The 17,965-nt window shown below is 42.3% G+C and overlaps 1 protein-coding gene across 14 annotated transcripts in view; it reads left to right on the forward strand.

The window, feature by feature from the left end:
* ARHGAP40 (Rho GTPase activating protein 40) overlaps nucleotides 1-17,965 on the forward strand; it is a 76,569-nt gene that overhangs the window by 19,450 nt on the left and 39,154 nt on the right. For 4 of the 14 annotated variants that reach the window (XM_027819553.3, XM_027819554.3, XM_043527089.1 and 1 more), the window contains exon 1: nucleotides 8,800-9,043. The exons of 2 other annotated variants lie outside the window; for them this stretch is intronic. In XM_027819553.3, the coding sequence (XP_027675354.2) occupies nucleotides 8,928-9,043 (116 nt within the window). In that variant the 5' untranslated portion in view covers nucleotides 8,800-8,927. Of the gene's footprint in view, nucleotides 1-7,056; nucleotides 7,299-8,256; nucleotides 8,380-8,798; nucleotides 9,044-17,965 lie in introns of those variants that run through there. 8 more of the 14 variants (XM_043527095.1, XM_043527093.1, XM_043527094.1 and 5 more) reach the window with 4 other exon arrangements.

The following is a 17,965-nucleotide window of genomic DNA, read 5'->3' on the forward strand; positions in this document are numbered from 1 at the left end:
AGCTAATCAGATCTTACTATTATTTCATCTCTCTTTAAGATCTTCACTTCACTTCACAAATTAAATTCTGTATTTCCTCACTTCACCTACGCAATGTGCCCATCTTGGCTTTCATTAAGATCAATGTAATTCCATTTATCGTTTGCCCTAAAATATCTTGGAAAAATTAAACTAGAATTTCCACTGAGGGTTCTTCTGGATTGTTGAGGTAGGATTATAAAGAGGCTTAGTTATTACTAAGTGATTTGTATCTGATGTCCTTTTTCATAGCCCCCTCATGAAACTGGTAGCTGTATTGTGAAAACCCCTGTTGCGTTCTTATTGCAAGTACCGAGAGCGAGCTTGTTCCAGCTGTCATTCTAGCAGCTTTTTTGTGCATGATGCAAGGATCAGTCTGTTTTTTTAAATTTTTTTGAAGATCTAGTGTGGGGTAAACTGAGGCAACCAAGTTGTCTTTAACGGCACAGTTTTTAAAGGAAAAAGGTCAACACGCTAAATATGATATTGTCCTATGTCGGTCCCAAATCGCTACTGACATGGATGGCAAATGAGGAAAATGACTGACTGTAAATCCCAGTCACATGACATTTTCCATAAGAAAAGGATTGTATGACTAAGAAAACAATTGAATCCCTCCTTAGGGGCCTGCTCTGGTTCCCACTGGATGGATGACAAAGATCTTGTGGAGTGGAAACAGGCTGCAAGTTTAGACCTGTAGCCCATGCTAAACCAATGCAACAGTAATTATGCCTTTGAGTACAAACATTGGCTGATATCACCTGGAGAGGGGTTCCCCAGCAAGCTTCTAATTAGCAAGCAGAGGACAAGTGATGCAGTTAATCAGGGAGCCGAAGTAAATAGACTTCTTTTCTGGGGTGAGACTAGTGGGCGTCAGTGTCCTGGTGAAACTGAGAGTATTGTCCAGAGACAAAAGTGCCCCCAGCTCCTCTGAATTGGAAACAAAACTCTCCCTTGCTTTTGCCGCACAATATGTCCTTTTAAAGTAAATGCTCTCCTTCTGCAGTGAAGAACAGAGCAAAGGCTCTCAGAGGGCAACCGATGGGGATGGCTGGCGAGGGAGTTAAACTGGTACGCACAGACAGCTTTATCTGTATTTCAGTAGACAGAGGACCCCGTTGGCAATGTTATCAGATGAATGTATTTCTCTCTCGTTTGGCGCTCCTGTCATACTTTACTTAGCAAAGAGAGGCTGGCTGGTATCCAAAACCACAAACCAGTGCAGCAGCATTTGCTTCAAAAAACAAACTAGAGAGAAAAATAAAACACAGCCTGTGTCCAAAAATACTGAGAGCGGGAGGTTACCTTGGCCATGATGATGTGTGGGTGCTTGCTTGGGAGCTAATGTTCTGTGGGCACAGAGAGAAACAACATTGCTCTGGAGAAGTGAATTCAATTTATATGGTCTCTTAGTGCATTATTACAAAGCAGAATGCTGGCATTCCAGAGAGTGGCCCGTTCTACCTTCCAAACCAGCGGCTGGTTTGGAGCAAATGAACAAGCTGCAAGCTGTTTTGAATTCCAGAAGGGATTTTGGCACCTAGATACATTTTGTCTTCAAAAATGCAAAAGGGGGCAAGATTGAAGAAGGTGCAATATGCTGAGTTTGCAAGAAGCAGCATTTGCTTTTTTTTTTTTTTTTTTTTAAATCCTGACTTCAGAGTTTGCTAGTTCTTGTGTCTGGGCATGGGTTGCAATGGGAAATCTCACAATAGTCTTGTTGAGAGATTCAGCCCTCCTCCCTGTGATTAGATTCTCTCTCTCTCTCTCTCTCTCTCTCTCTCTCTCTCTAATCCCTGCCTGACTATTATTTCAAATAAAATACGGGCACTAGTTGCCGCTGGGCGAGTTCATTTTGGATAATACACAACCTTGGGAACCCGAGAGCAACTGATCCCACGTTCAGGCAAAACACGGTGAAGCTGCATGCGCAGCTGTGCTCCTTCATAGTGGTCGTGCTTCGCTCTTATCGATTGGTAAACCCCCTGGGATGTTTGGAAAATGCATTTACTCACAGTAAGTTGAGCTCATGGTGACCATCCAGCTGTTGCGGAGATCCTTGTAATTACGGGGCAGGAAATAAACAAGATGTCTGCCTTAAATTTCTGTGGTTTATGCTGAAAAGCAGGGCAGCAGGAGAAGAAATAGTGGGTCCATGTATAGCATTGCCTGCCCTACAGCTCCATCCATCTGGGTACCCCAAGTGTCTCAAGTCTTATAGCGAGTGTCTCCTTTAACTTTTTCCCGGGGCGGGAGAGGAGGGAAGGAGTGAAATTAGTGTTTGGAATGTGCCGAGTTGAGAGCTGGAGTCTGAGCTCTGCAGGCTCTTTATCCATGGAAATGAGTAGGTGGCAGCCAAGAGTAGTGCAAGCTTTCAACATCACACTGTGCCAGTGGGTCCTAAACCTGGTGTGGAGGGGGTGAGCGCTAGGGAGAGAGGGTAGCTTGGTCAGTTCCTGGCTGCTCTGCAGAGATGACCAGTTATGTTGGGGTATTTTGTGATGTGGACTCTTGTCCAGTTCACATTGGACTGAGGCTACTGCGCGGAAATTGGATATTCAGTCATTATGGTAAGGGGCTGAACTTAGAGGGTGGAAGGTGCTCTGACCAATTGCCAACCCCATCCTTGTATTCTGTCTTCAGAAGTTAAAGGCAGCATTTCATGTCATCTGGTGGTGGGTTGCAAGGGCCACCATTTATTTTTATTCCTAAAGCTACCTGACTGACTACTAAAATGTATTTAGCATGCTAGACTGGTGGCTCTCATTCCACTCTGCCATCAGGTTTGTATCTGTCTTAAAGGTACAGCTGGAAAGATATAACCTGATACAAGATATTGTACGCCATTAACTTCTTTACTGTTCTTATTTCCCTATGGGGCCGAGTGAGGTGTGTGTTCAACAGCTAGGTAAACAAAGTCATAACCTGAAATTTATTTAAGAGCTGCAGTTTTTTACAGTCTTTGAAAAATGCCCTGGAGGCAGAAACTTGTGCAACTAAGTTAGTAAATAACTTCATTCATCAAAGCAATAGTGGCTTTTATGTATTAGAGCTTCCGTCTATTGTTACAGCTTTTCCTTGGGCAGTGGAAATGTTTTGGGTGGTTTTAAATCTCATTATTTACAGTAGTGACGAGACATACATTTGTTTAGATAAACTTTATTGTAGAGCTGCTTACAACTGAACAGAGAGCTTTGGCCCTAGTGTGAAGTGATGTAATTAATGGGGTCCAAAAATGTTGGTTGCAGAAATGCATTCTCTTAAATGGCGTCTGAAAAATGCAGGAATAATGAAATTGGTGCTGTTTCCTAACCGCTATTTTGCAAGTGTTCTGGTTCCCAGAATGGATGACTGAAACAGGACAGTAACTAACTTGGAGTAGAAACTTCCAAGCAAATGTACATTTGTGCACAAGTTAATCAATTTTTGGTGGCCTGAACGGTCACCAATAATGAATGCTCCATACAAACAGGACTGAATCAAACTCAGGGTGCAGAATGTTTTAAAATAAATGTACAAAGGTGGGTCTGAACTACTCACATCAGAATTTAAATAAGCTCTAGTGGCAAAACAGCATAGTGAATGATACAGCATCCCAATACAAGGTATGGGGGCCGGAAGAGTATGACTCAGTGGATTTTTGGTGTAGTATGAGAAAAGACATTTGGGGAAAAAAAATTTTTTAGGTTTTGATAATTATAACGTTTCTATGTAACATCCCCTCCCAGTACAGCTGCCCCCACCTTAGCATCTAGGATACATACTCTCTTCTACTTACACACACCCTCACCCCTTTGGGTGCCCTGCCCCCGAACCCTATTGTATTTGGAAAGTTGCCTCTGATTAAGAAAGAGAAATACAGGTTGCAATTCTACTCTAGGCAGGAGCAATCATGGAAAGCTTTAACTCAAAAGGAGAATGTTTGACAAAGGTCTGAGTAAGTCAACATGGGTGGGTTATAAATGAAAAGGTTCTTCAAAGTTCACTATGGCTCTCAAGCCTGATGACTGCTATGTTAGGGCCCAAGGTACTTTTATAACTGAAATATCATTGATGTTGTATGCTAAATCTGTGTACAAAATTTGAAACTCTGGGCTTTTGTGTACAGATTTTCTGCATTCTCGTCCCCCCCCCACCACGTCTTCACTATTAACTCTTCAGTTCTCATGTGCCACTTTAGAGGCACACTGGGGAACAGCAGAAGTGGTGAGATAATGGGTCAGCTAATGCTGAGACCACTTGGGAATGCAGAGCCTGCTCGGCAGTGCCTCTTCCTGCCCTCGTCTCCATTTCCCCATCCTGCAAGTTTTCTTTTCCCCTCTGCCCACCTCCCATGGTATGCAATCTATTCCTGCTTTGTGCAGGCAGCTCCCAGCTTCTGCTCTACTTTCAACTGAACAGCACGGCTGCAGCTGCTGATAGTGTGTTGAATGGACAGAAGTAACTCTGGGTTCCACTGCTTGTCTGTAGCTCTCACTGCATCCACCCCGTTTTCCCCAGCTGCTAGTGTATTCCCTGACCATCATTCCTTTTTTTTTTTTTTAAAGAAAGATATTCAATTACAAGATTAAAGTTTATTTGCATGAAAACAGAATCTGCAATGCTTTTCTGAGTCCTCTGCTCCTGTTGTTTATTCTCACTTGAAGTTCTGATCCTCTGTTTGTCACATAACACGTAGGTGCTTTAAAGCAGATTATGAATCCACAAATGGAGGATTATGCCCTCTGATTTACAGTCTTAGGCTGGGATCAGATTGGGTCTTATATGTGCCATTGAGCAGGCTCTCACCTGTGCAGTATTTGGATTGAATCCTCCGACTTAAAAGCCAGGTGGCTGCATGATGTAAAGTAATGTTGGGGATTCACTGAAGGTGATGCTTTCCCCTCTGAGTCAGCCCTGAACTGATGCCCCAGCATAGCATGGGGCTGCGTGAGGTGCCATTTTCCAGGTAAGATGTAAAACCAAGATCCTGACTCTTGGAGGAGCTGTAGAACCACAAACTTGGGAGCTTTATAGGGTCCAAAAATCTCTGTAGCTGCTTTATTGCTACTGGTTGGTTACCATTAAATAAACCTCACTGTTACTTTACACTACCCCAAGCCACAACAATGCCTCTGTAGCTAGAGCCATGCAAATCTGTGGATATCTGCTTTATATCTGTGGATATCCTCATCTGCATGCTTGCAGATTGTGGATTGGATGCGGGTACAAATTCGGTATCCGTGCAGGGCTCTATCTGTAGCATCATTCTGAGAACAAGCAGAGACTTGGATAATCTTATCCATCCATCACACAGGCTCATCTCATTAGGGACTACAAAAACTATAATTACTTCTTAATCTCAATAAGGATGTGTGGATGGATAGATAGTGTAGCTTGAGGTTTCTCCTGATCTCTGATGAGGAGCAGGGGGAAGAGCTAAAATTACTTGGATGACTTAATGTTGTTTTACGTACCTAGAGTTAATGGGCACTCTGTAAAATGTAAAGAGTGCTTTCTAACCTTCATGCTTTTTGAGCAAAGGACCTCATTCTCTTATGGGATTTCAGCTGACGTGACAGACTTTCACCCTTCACTCCAGGTGAACACTGTCTTTCACTTGGGAGCATATATGAAGTCTGAATGGCTAAAATGCACTCTACAATATCTGTTTCTGCTGTCACTTCTAGCGGCTTGTCTTCACTGCAGAGTTTACTGGAGTGGTGCCCTTAACTTGACTCACATGCCCACGCATACTCTTAACTGAAATATGGTGGTGATTTTTGACTCAAGTTGGCTGGCCCAAACAGTGGTATAGGCTACTGCTCAAGTTAGTGCAGCCCATCAGCTTCTAACATGACTAACCAGCAGTGTGGCTGCAGGCTAACACCACGTACCCAGAAAGGTGTTGCAACATCTGAAACTGTTCTTGCAGAGCTCATCCTGCAGGAGCAAAATTCTCACAGGAATGTATCTACAGAGATCTTGGGGGTTGCACATGAGCTTACCCGGAGGCTTCAGCCCTGTGGGGCATGTGCAGTCTGCTTGACTGAACCTCCTGGTTATCTGAACCTCTTACAGCGCCCCTCAGGCCTCCCCCCACCCCCGCACTCCCCTAGCGAAATGAGGGTTTGCTGGTGTTGGCCATCTTGTCTGAAAACATTTTGTGTGGCATTGGCAGACCACTAAGCAGCAATTCATGTTTTGACGATGGAGTCACCTATATTGTTAACAGCCGAATCCCGGTGCTGGGTTGTTGTAATGACTCATTCAAATGCTCTCAGAAGCCAGAAATGAATTCTTGTTTTTTCCTTTTGGCTGTGTCTTTTTTTCCATCTGGAAGATGCATGACTGAGGATGCGCGTGAGGGGCCTGGTTCTGAACCCAATTAGGCTTTATAGCCGTGTAATCCCACTGACTTCACTGGAGAGATTCCTGATTCTCAGTGTTGTGAGATCAGAGTCAGAACAGTGGAGTTGCACTCGGAGCACAAGCTTAGCAAGTGGTGTGACTTTCTGTCCTTTTTTTGGAAAGAGTTTCACACGAATTATCCCTCGCAGATGCCAGCAAGTCACCGACTTTAATGCAAAAAGGAATGAATACGGGATAGGCTCAGTACTTTCACCCAGTTAGCCCCATACAAGATATGGAGCAACTCTGAGTTGCATACATGTACCCTTGTTGTTAAACTCAGTTTTGAAATATTGTGCACAAGCTGCTCTGCTCCCAGGAATTAAGTTACATAAACAAATTGAAACATGTTCCTGTTTCAGTACATCCTATATACTCTAAACGCTTCCATTTTGTAGCTTACTTGATTGAACGATTGTCTTGTAGAGTCACTGTCCATTTTAAAAACCCAGGACTGTGAATCTAGTTTGTATTATTATTATTATTATTAGGTATCCCGCAGACAACTTGTATTATCAGAAAACCTGTTTGGCAAAGGCAAGACATGTTGAGGCTGCCTACAAGTGCTGGGAGAAGGCGTCTGTGGGGTGTGACGTGCCTTCTGTTCTTTCAGCAATGGTAGTTATGTGCACTTGTTTTCTTTCATAGGAATTTTAAGGGGGAGCTGTAGAAGGATCATCTAAAAGGCGAAGAAAAGGCTGTGAATTTTACAGCCTGTGTCAGAGCACAGTGCACTTGGCATGAGACCTCTTGGGGGACAGGTCCTAAGCTGCTCCACTGGCTTCAATGGAGTGACGCCAGTTACACCCACTGAAGATCTGTTAACATTTAACATTCATTCTGTCAAGCTCCAAGAATATCAAAAGGACAAATTCTTCAACACGACAGAAGTGAGGGTAATTTTTATACTTTTAAGAAAACTGGAAATGTTCCCCTCCTAGCTAATATTAATGCCCGGGCGACAGACTTACTGACTTCTACAAATGGGTTGGGGTGAAATTCACCCCAGTGCAGATTCCCTGCACATAGCCCCATGCCTCACTCAGTTCCTAAGTTAGCCCTGCGGAGGGACGGCAACGTGGGTAGAGTGCCACATGTTGCTGCCATGGGTCATGCTTGTCTGCAATGAATAAACTAGTGCAGACTGGCCGCTAGATCTAAATTTATGCAGATCCAGTGGTTAGGAATCCCCTACATAGGGTCTATAGTTACTAGTACGCAGGTTGGAATAGTGGCTGTGTTAATAAGTAGAAGGAATTCACAAATGAGATGGCCTTAGCATACTCTTACTTTAAATATTGAGTCCTTCTGAGGAAATTCAGTTGGTGGTGCCCCTTCTCTTGACCCAGTAATAAGGAGAATGACCCATAGAACCATTAGTGCTAGGAACATTGGGAAGATCTGTGAGTATTTGACAAGCCTCACATGGCTTCGCTGAGTACATTTCAAATGTGATTTTATTTTTCTGTAAGATTTGCAGCGATTATGGTAACTCAGTGTTAGTGAAAAGACAAGGAACAGAAAACAAACATTGAAAATCAGACAGGAAAAATCTCAGAACAACTGAGGGTGGAAGGAAGGTGGAAAGAAGACCGCTGATGAAAGAACAAAAGGAGGGAATATGACTGCTTTATCCTTTCCCTCTCTCCTGTCATATATTGCTTGTCTTCAATGAGTTTTTGGGCCTGGGATTTGTATCTTGCCATATGTTTGGTTGCATGTTGTTGGTACTACTGTAATCCAGTTAATACTGCTCTTTACGCTCCTAACTCGTCAGGAAATAGGTTCAGAACATGATACCAAAGCTTGGAACAGCCGTATAACTGTCTGTTTCTCCTCTTCTCCCAGAGTTCTTGGGCTTCAATTTGTGCACTTATATCATCTGACCCTCTGGTAGATATAATGCATTCTCAATGGGATTACTGAAAGATTAACGTATCCCAGTCTGTGAGGACCCTTGGTACAGTTCAGGTGGGTTGATTGTTCAGAGCTATTTATGCCACTCATGGGAGTTACTTTTCACATGGTTGAGATTTTAGTTATCGTTTAACTAGCCCTGGCTTGGACATGTTCCCTGTCTGATTTGCATCAGTTATGTGGAAAATGGTAGAGCAGACAGTTTCTCTAGATCTAAACATATAACAATACAATTTTCAAATGCCAGAAGCTGGTTTCACTATGTCCTTCAGGTATGTATTGCATTCCCAGCACAGGACAGATGATTATAGCTCTTGGACGGGTTGCATAGCTGTATATTTAAAGTCACAGGTATGTTTACCATGATATTATTACATCAGGCTGGCTGGGTGGATGAGAGGAGGAGGAGGGAATTACCATCCAATTAGCAGAGTTTCTGCAGCATGAGTAGGTGGTGCTGTGGTTTTGCTTTCTTTGCAATCAGCTGCAGATGTAACGCAAGGAATAACAGCAACTCCCTTGCTCTGTGACTGTCAAAGGCACACGGATGGGTTGCTGCTGCTGAAAGAAAGCAACCATTGATTCCTCTTGTAACCAAGACCATGGATAAACTTGGAAAGCCTGGTTCTGGGTTTGCCAGAACTCGGATTCCCAGACCTCAACTTGTATTCCATTCCATCCAGCCTCCTTCCCATTCGCAGGTCTCGGGCATTTGCAGGTATGGAGTGCTCACATTTTGAGTTACTTTTTTACTGTACATTTAAGTTCTGTTCAGAAAGCGGGATGTAGAGTTAGAACAATATTGCACTCCAGTAGAATATACAAATGTGTGGAAACAAGGTGAAACCCTAATGGGAATATGAACAAGAGTAGTTAATTCCTTTAAAAACACACTTTTTGGCCATCTTGATCTTCCATAAATTCTCATAGCATTTTAATCTAAATCAGTGTCACATAAATATGCTTCTTGGCTCGGAATTCTTGTGTGAAACAGAATAAACCTTAAGAATCAATGCATCATATCAGAGCATCTTTTACTGGATTCTGCTAGTTAGCTAGCTTACCACTTTGTATCGAGAATATACACCGGCTGCAAAGAGACCCTCTATTTAAAAATCATACTTCTGTTTGAAAATATTTTATTGTTAGAATGAGCAGGGTAGATTATCCCATCTGAAAGGGTTAAAGGAAAATGCATGTTTCTCTGTTTTCAGTTTGTGTACTTTTGAAGTTCACAATATTTTGTGTGGTCTGTTTTGCTGTATAATCAGTCTGAGTCTTTCACATAGCAACAAAGGAGGAAAACAGAAAACATGTTATGTTTGTAAAAACTGTTGGGAGGGGAACATTACTTTAGATTCCACATTTTTAAAACCTGGACTAGATTCTAAGTCCGCAGTATTTCGTTGAGACAGTTCGGGGGTTTCTTTTAAGACAGTTGGCTATTGAATAGTTTGAACTCTTGGTATTTTTGAAAACCACTTAGCCACATGTTCTTAATTCTCCACACTGCCAACATAATACCTGTATTGCTCAATCAGAAGGTGCTGGAATAGAAGTAGTTCTCATTAAATTCAAACAGTAGGTTGAAGGCAGAATGCCAGGTGTTGGTTAGAAACACTCGTTCAAGTCCAGCCATCATATAAACCACTTAACTATTGTATAACTAATCTCTCTACAGTAGTCTTATAGACATAGAATTTGATTGCTGTACAATGAAGTGTATGTTTATGAAATGATGTGCAAAAAATCCCAGTATTCTGATTAATTGCTTTTAATGATCCATTGTTCCTGCAGTGGTGACTATGGAATGTGTATTGGATTGTCATTAAGATACCTATCATTTTACCCAGTACAGGGGGTTCCCGGGATATGTCTTCCTCTTATCTGTCGGTTTCACATATCCATTGTTCATCAATAGGGGAACATGTTCCAATTCGTATTGGTCCCAATCAGCATATCCGTTGCTTCACCTTCTGTGTGGCTTTTTTTGGGTGCTTCCCCTGGTGTTCAGGAGGCGCTGGGAGGGAGGGGGAGGAGCGGGGATGGGGCGCGTCCAGAGGAGGGGGTGGAACGAGGTGGGGGGGGGCATTATTTCTTATGGGGAAAAATTCCCCGATATTCGTCATTTCAGTATCCGTCGTATACCCCGTTGTATACCTGGGACCACCTGTAATGGTAGCCTTGTTACCATTCCTCCCAAGCAATCTTGGAAAAGCGCTATTGATCCAGCTCAAATTCCTTCCCTGAGCGCACCTCCCCCTATTACATCTAACCCTTCTATTTAAATCTGGCAGGCAAAGGCCATGTGTGAGTATTGGTGAGTTCCCTACTCTGCATGCTGGTAGCCAGCTGCTTTGCATTCTCTGAACTCTAGAACTTGCTTAGTGACATTCCGTGAGATGACCAAGCTGCACACAGGGACTGTTCATGCATCATGAACAATGGTGAGGTTAACCTGTCCTTGGCAGTTGCTTTTGCTAAAGGCCTGAGAACGGTTACCAAGCTGCGGAATTTTCTGTCTCTGTGCAAAGTCAACATTTTTTACTGTTTCAGCATATGCCACTGAAAAAGTGAAGTCAACCCAGCTATGTTGCTCAGGGTAAAAAAATACACACCCAGAGCCATGTAGTTAAACCAGCCTAACCCCACCATGTGGACCGTGCTAGAAGAATTTTTTCTGTTGACCTAGCTACCACCTCTTGGGGAGGTGGATTAACTACAGCAGTGGTTCCCAAACTTTAACAACCTGTGAACCCCTTTCACTAAGATGTCAAGTCTCGCAAACCCCCTCCTAAAAATGAATATTTCCAGGGATTTTCTCCTTTACCTGAGTGTAATTCATAAAAGCAATGATCTTGGAAATATAAAATTTGTTTTTATGACATGCTTATTACACACTATTTATTATTAATTCTTATTTATCATTACGGTATTTTTATTACATTTATGGAAATGGCAACACTCTTTCAAGATCTCACTTTCATAACTTGTATCACTTTTTGAATAAGCCTGTTATAAGACAAAGCTCCTGTGTTTCATCAAGGAGTATCAGATGTGAAACAGCATGAAGGTATTTAAGAATCCAGCTCAAAGAGTTCCTCGTACACAAGCATTCAGGTCTTGAGAAGTCCAGGCAAACAACACACCTTACAACAAAGCTTAAATTTGTTCTTCATAATAATTTAAAAAGCAATACTAGCTGCCTGCAAAAACTATCCACCTCCCTTTCCATTTCTTATAAGGAGTCTTGAAGTTTAAATCTCCTCAGTGTGTTAGATATGCTTGCTTTGGGCTGCTGGCTCCGTGCTGCCAGGGGTCCCTAGGGACAGCTCTGTCTGCCATTAGGGAATTTTTTTCCCGCGAACCCCCAGGGGTTCACGAACCCCAGTTTGGGAACCACTGAACGACAGCAACTGGAGGATCCCTCCTGTCACTATAGTGAATGTCTACACTGAAGCACTACAGTGATGCAGCTGTGCCACTCTAGTTGTTTAAGTGTAGACATAACCTGAGCAATCCAAGTAAGGAGCTTATGTTTCTGCCCTTCCTGTTTTTCTACTGTCCCTAAATCTCTTAAGCATGAAGCTTAACTTGATCCTTCAGTGTATCCTTCTCTGGTCCTTTCTTTCTTTCTTTTTTTTTTTTAATGCTGTTGGTCAGTAGTTAATTCATGTACCTTCCTTGTAATCTCTTGCCAATTGTTTCCCAGCATTCCTGAGCAGTAAACTATGCTTATCTATTCTATCTGGTTTAATGCACAGTGAAATTGGCCAGCTTCTGGAATGGGTTGCAACAGGAAATGACTGGCGCTGCCGAGTTTTTTTTCATAGTAATTACTACACCGATTAAGTAGGTGTTCAGCACTAGAGTAGTTCTAAGGCAAATTAGAAACATACTAACCACATGTGATATGTATCTTTGTAATTCCAAGGAGGCCTTCCTTTAATAAATGAAGGACCAAACAGAAAATAATCCTTGGCGTACCCTCCTACCATGATTTGCCTGAGGATCTCAAAGCATGTTAACACACAGACTAGCTCCACCACTGAGAGACAGATAACTTGTCCCTGTACACATGGGAAGGCTGAAGTACACAGAGGTTAAGTGTTTTTCCCAAGGTTGCACAGCTGAGATTGGAATAGAGTAAGTGAGCTTGGTTCTAACACGGAGGCAACATGGTCTACAGGTTGGAGCAGAAGTCTAGGAGCCAGGATATCTTGACTCTCTGGCTTTTGTCAAATGATTGAAATTCTGTGCCCCAGTTACCTTATGTGTGATGGAAGTAGATCATCATTACTCCCACTTGTGGGTAGGATGGTGAATAAATCATGGTTGCCTGTGTGGTTGCAGAGTGGATAAAATTGATTTAAAAAAATTTTTTTTATTTAATCTTAACTAAATGCAGGTTTACTTAAAAAAACTATTTAAAATTAAATTTGAAATTAATTTATATTAAGTCCAAAAATTATTATAATCTATTAAAATCAGTTCAATTAAATTCAGAAAATATTATCAAGCAGTACATGTTTGCTGCCGTATTTTCAAGAAAGTCAGAACGCTGAACTGATGGAAGAGGTTGAGTGTGCTAGCTTTTGACAGCAGTAACCCCTTTTGCTGATACAGAGAGAACGTTTTCTTCATTCCAGTGTATTCAACTAGTTAAATCAGTTGAGAGTTGAGAAAGCATGAAAGCTTGTTTTTTCTATTCCAATCTGTGAATAAAAAGTAGGCGTGAGAGGATGAAATCTACCAGTTCTGAAATCTTGAAGGACATGGTGGTCAGAAACAATCAGTTCACTTCGCTAACTACAATAGAATTTCCTTTGTTGAATAAATCACTTTTAAATGCAAATTGTGTCTTGATTTTTTTTCTTATGTATTGATTTTTTTCTTATGTCTCGATTATGTTTAAGGTAGTTTTGTTTTATTAGTGGTGTGCAAATCTCGTGTTTCCTTCATCTCTAATTTGGTTATTTCCTTTCTGCACCACCACACCCTCGGTGTGTAATGGTAGCCTTCTTGGGATGTAGCCCAGAAAGGAGAGGATTGAGGTGCAGTTTCCCAGGGCTCGGGTCATTTAGCTTGAAAATTTGACTTGCTCTTACATTGGCACGGCTGAAGTGGAAATAAAGATTGGAGAGGTTTAGATCTGGAACAGAAAGCATTTTTGTTGCTTGGATGCAGCAGTACAAGTTGATTTGAGGACGCACTTTTAGGCAAATTTAGGCTTCATAGTTCACCACCTCATGTAGAAAGGGCAAGGTAATATTCTACCACGATGTTCTCACCCTGCTCTGGGTAGGGTTGTCGGGTGAGAGGCCAGCAGTTGGGGCATGCTCTCCTTTTTCCTGGAGAAGACTCGGCCGGAGCCGGGGAGAATTGCACAGATGATTCAGTGCACATGCTAGGTATGCCAAGTCTGTGGAACACTTATTGTCTAAGGAGGCCCTGTGTGCAAGTGAAGAAACTGCTTTAAAAGTACAGCACAATACCACATTCAGTGACAGAAGCAGGCAGTCAGCCAGCATTGCGCTCTCATTTCTGTTGTGCTGAGGGATCATCAGTGGGCTGAAAACATGGTACCACAATGAAAAATGTGCTTGACATCAGGATGAAAGCAGCTTAAGCAGAGAATTCCAGCTCCAGAGCTGTTCCCAGTGTAGAGGAAGGCCATGCTAAAGCAACTGTCATGTCTGAGCACAAACTATAATCCCAGAGGCAGATGGTGGTAACAAAATCCCAGCTACTGTTGCTAGTGCCTGAGAGTTGCAAGTCTACAGTCTTATGGCCAAGCAATCTTGATAAAGTATTTTGACACAAGCATGAATGCTGCGGCTCCCCTGGGCTGTGGATGACCTGCATGTAGCATGTCAGGGGAGGTGTGTGCAGAGCTGGCTTAAAGCTCAGCTTTGCATTGCCCTGCAACTGATGCCTCTTGTTCTGCAGTGCTGATCCAGCTGTGCTGAGCTAGAGAAGCCTGGAGGCAGCTCTAACTTTCACTGGCTTCAAATCACAAGTAGAGGATCAGCATAGTCTAGAGGAATCTTGACCCTGCCCCTTTTCCTTGAAATGCCAGCAGTAGAGGAAGGGCAGTATGGAAGTCCCTACACCGGCTATAGCTTTGAAGGCTCGCTCTTGCACTGGTTTGATCCGCCCTGAGCTGATTACACTGGCATTAATGCCAGATTCATTAGTGGTGTGGTGTAAAGTGCTAGCCTTGCACCTAAAAAACTTGGTCTTGAAACTGCAATGAAAGACTGGGATGCCGCCATTAATTCAGGATTCGGTGTACACAGAGCCTTCCAACTTATGGTCTGTCGTCGGCAAAATAGCCTACAAACTGCCTTAATGCTAAAAGAAAAGGAGTACTTGTGGCACCTTAGAAAGCTTATGCTCAAATAAATTTGTTGGAGTACTTGTGGCACCTTAGAGACTAACAAATTTATTTGAGCATAAGCTTTTTAAGGTGCCACAAGTACTCCTTTTCTTTTTGCGGATACAGACTAAGACTGCTGCTACTCTGAAACCTGTCTTAATGCTGTGTCCTATTTTTTGTTCTGCTATCACTTTTAAATGGAAGTTGTTTCCAGGACCTATTCGTATTCTCAGAGAGATGTGATGACAGCAGCTTTTACTACTATTGCTATTACTGTCTTCACGGAACAATCTCTGGGACTGATTCAGTCCAGTTCCCAGCGAAGTAAATAAAAAGATCAGCGCTGCGTGGCTGTTTCATTGGTGTGTAGGCTTCTGGGCTTGGGCTGGACATGGACATTCCTGTTCACAAGGCCCATGATAAATTTTTAAAATTCATTGGTCCAGGTAAAGGCTATCAGTACAAAGATGTGTCCTTTTACCCAGAAAGTATTTGGAAAATATAAAGCAGGGCAATATGAGCGTATGTGCAAAAAAAGCAAGGTGGGTGAGGTAGTATTTCACCAACAGAAGTTGGTCCAATAAAGATATTACTTCAGCCACCTAGTCTCTCTCATATCCTGGGACCAACTTGGCTGCAACAATGCTTCATACCAAAAAAGCAAAGCACTCTAAGACTTATCAGCTGAGACAGCCTCTAGAAAGAGACTGGTTCTAGCTACTTTGAAAACCCTATTCCTGCTTTCCAGCAATTTAGTCTCTGGAGTGAGATTTTTTTTGTGTGTTTCTCTCTTGTATGATAGTGCAGTGTGAACTTGTTAACCACTGATTGGATTTTATTCATAGATTCAAGGGCCAGAAGGGGGACCACTGTGATCTAGCCTGACTTCCTATATAACACAGGCCAGAGAACTCCCCCAAAATAATTCCTAGAGCAGATCTTTCAGAAAAACATCCAATCTTGATTTAAAAATTGGCAACGATGGAGAATCTACTACAACCCTTCGTAAATTGTTACAGTGGTTAATTACCCTCACTGTTAAAAATTAATACCTTATTTCCTGTCTGAATTTGTCTAGCTTGAACTTCCTGACATTGGATCATGTTATACCATTCTCTGCTAGATTAGAGAGCTCTTGATCAAGTATCTGCTCCCCATATAAGTACGTACAGACTGTAATCGAGTCACCCCTTAACCTTCTATTTGTTAAGCTAAGTTAAAATAGCCCTGGCCTGAATCCACCTTGTACAAGGTGATCCTGTCACAAATGGTGTTTTTTCCTTTCCTTCTTGCTGTTCTTTCTCCCTTTCCCTTCAAACACTATAGGAGCAGCAGTTACATTAGCAAGGAGGCATTGTTTCTTCTTCCTTCGCTCCAACAGTCTAAATCGAGAGGAGGATAACTTGCTCCAGTTTAGTGTTGCGGCCTATTGTGTTAGTATGGGAGCAGTTAAATTTATTTTAAAAGCAAGTAGGAAAATGAACCCATTGAAGAAAATCTGATATTATATTTTATCAGTGTATAAAGCACTGGTTAGGAGGTGTTCTGACTGGCTGTCGAACATGGTTTCAGAAATAGGGTACACTCAAGCCACTGTAATTTGCATACACAAGCTTTTGTTTTAAGGTGGCCAGACGTCCTGATAATAGGGGCTTTGTCTTATATAGGGAACTATTTCCCCCACCGTCCTGATTTTTCACACTTGCTGTCTGGTCACCCTATCTTGTTTGCATATGAAAACATTGTCTGGGCTTGAGGTCCCTCATTTGTGACACAGTTGAGTAGTAGGATGGCCTGGACTACAAATAGGTTATGGACCTAACAATTGCACCAGCCTTGTTATTTGGCAGTCAGTCTCTCTAAAGGGGCGAGTTGTATTGTTATGCTGTCAAACCTCAGGGACAACGGGTAGCATAAGTTGAGGACAGCGCTTTAACTGAACTGAACTTGGGGATTATAATGGACAATGAAACCTGTTTTTTAAAGACTTTTATGCTTTTGCCAGGACACAGATAGTTTCATCTAAGCATTGGGTAACTGGCAGCCAGATCAATATTGTGAATACAAGTGACCTTTTTGTGCACTGAAAATCTTTTTTTTTTTTTTTTTAAATTAAATTTATAAAAAAAATCTTAAATTATTTTCAAAAACATTTTAAAATATTTCTGATTCAAATGAAACAACTTCATTTCCTGAGGATTCCCTTCAGCTTCTCAAATGATCTACCTTTGTTGGTTCTTGAGTGGTTGCTCAAGTATAGAGTCAGAGATTCCTGTACCCTGCACCCCAAAGAGAATCTCTTACAACTTTCTAAGTGAAATTCTAGGGCCAGTGTTCTGCAGAAGGTCAGACTGTGGGATCACAGTGGCCTCTTCTGGCCTTAAAATCTATGAATCTACAGGTGAATAAACCAGACTGGTTGAAGTGGCCTATTTAAACATGCTGGCCAAGAATCTCTACTTCGCTAAGCTTCCTATCTCAGTGAGAGGGGGGAAGTGTTTGGGGTGGATCTGTGCCATACTGAACTCTAGTGTAGGGTAGACCAGCTTAGATGCTGTTCTTAAGATATCTGGCTACGGTCTGGAGGGGCCATAAGACCACTGAATGTTGCCTGTGCATTGTACTCTGGCTGCAGCCTTTCTCTGCTCACTGTACTCTATGCTGGGCATGGCATGGGAGTGGGTATCCTGGGTCTGTAATGGCTCACAGTTCCCCCACAATGAGGGGAATGCTTAGCTGGCCAGACCTGGCTACTTTTTAGCCCCTTCATGTAGCTCAGGTCACAGAGCAAAGGGATCCGAATCCAAAGGAGAATCTATCCTGTTGTGAGCCCCTATCAGCTATCTGCCCTATGTACAGCTCTGTTTCAGAACTCACTCGCCTCTTCATTAGGATTTGTACTCATGGCTCCGGGCTGAAACTTGGAAGCAAATTAAAGAGGACTTTAGTTTCCCACTGCATAGGCCTCCTACGTTTCCTTTAATTCTGCGCTCCTGTGCCAGCTGATTGTTCTTAGAGGTTTTTTTTGACCTTGAGAAATAAACTGAAGGTCAACAAGAGACAGGCTTCTTTTGAGACCTTCAGTTGTTTCCTCTAAATTAATAGCTTATCCAACTAATGACAATCAGCTCCTGCTTTCCCCTTCTCAAGAACTGTTGTTTATTCCACACTGAATGTTGTTCTTTAAAACCTGTGATTTTGTAGCACTTCACCCTGCTGACTCCTCCCCTCTGAGTTGATACATTTTTGTGTTTAGTTTTT

This window comes from Chelonia mydas, chromosome 13, assembly GCF_015237465.2.
Source record: "Chelonia mydas isolate rCheMyd1 chromosome 13, rCheMyd1.pri.v2, whole genome shotgun sequence".
Classification (NCBI taxonomy): Eukaryota; Metazoa; Chordata; order Testudines; family Cheloniidae; genus Chelonia; species Chelonia mydas.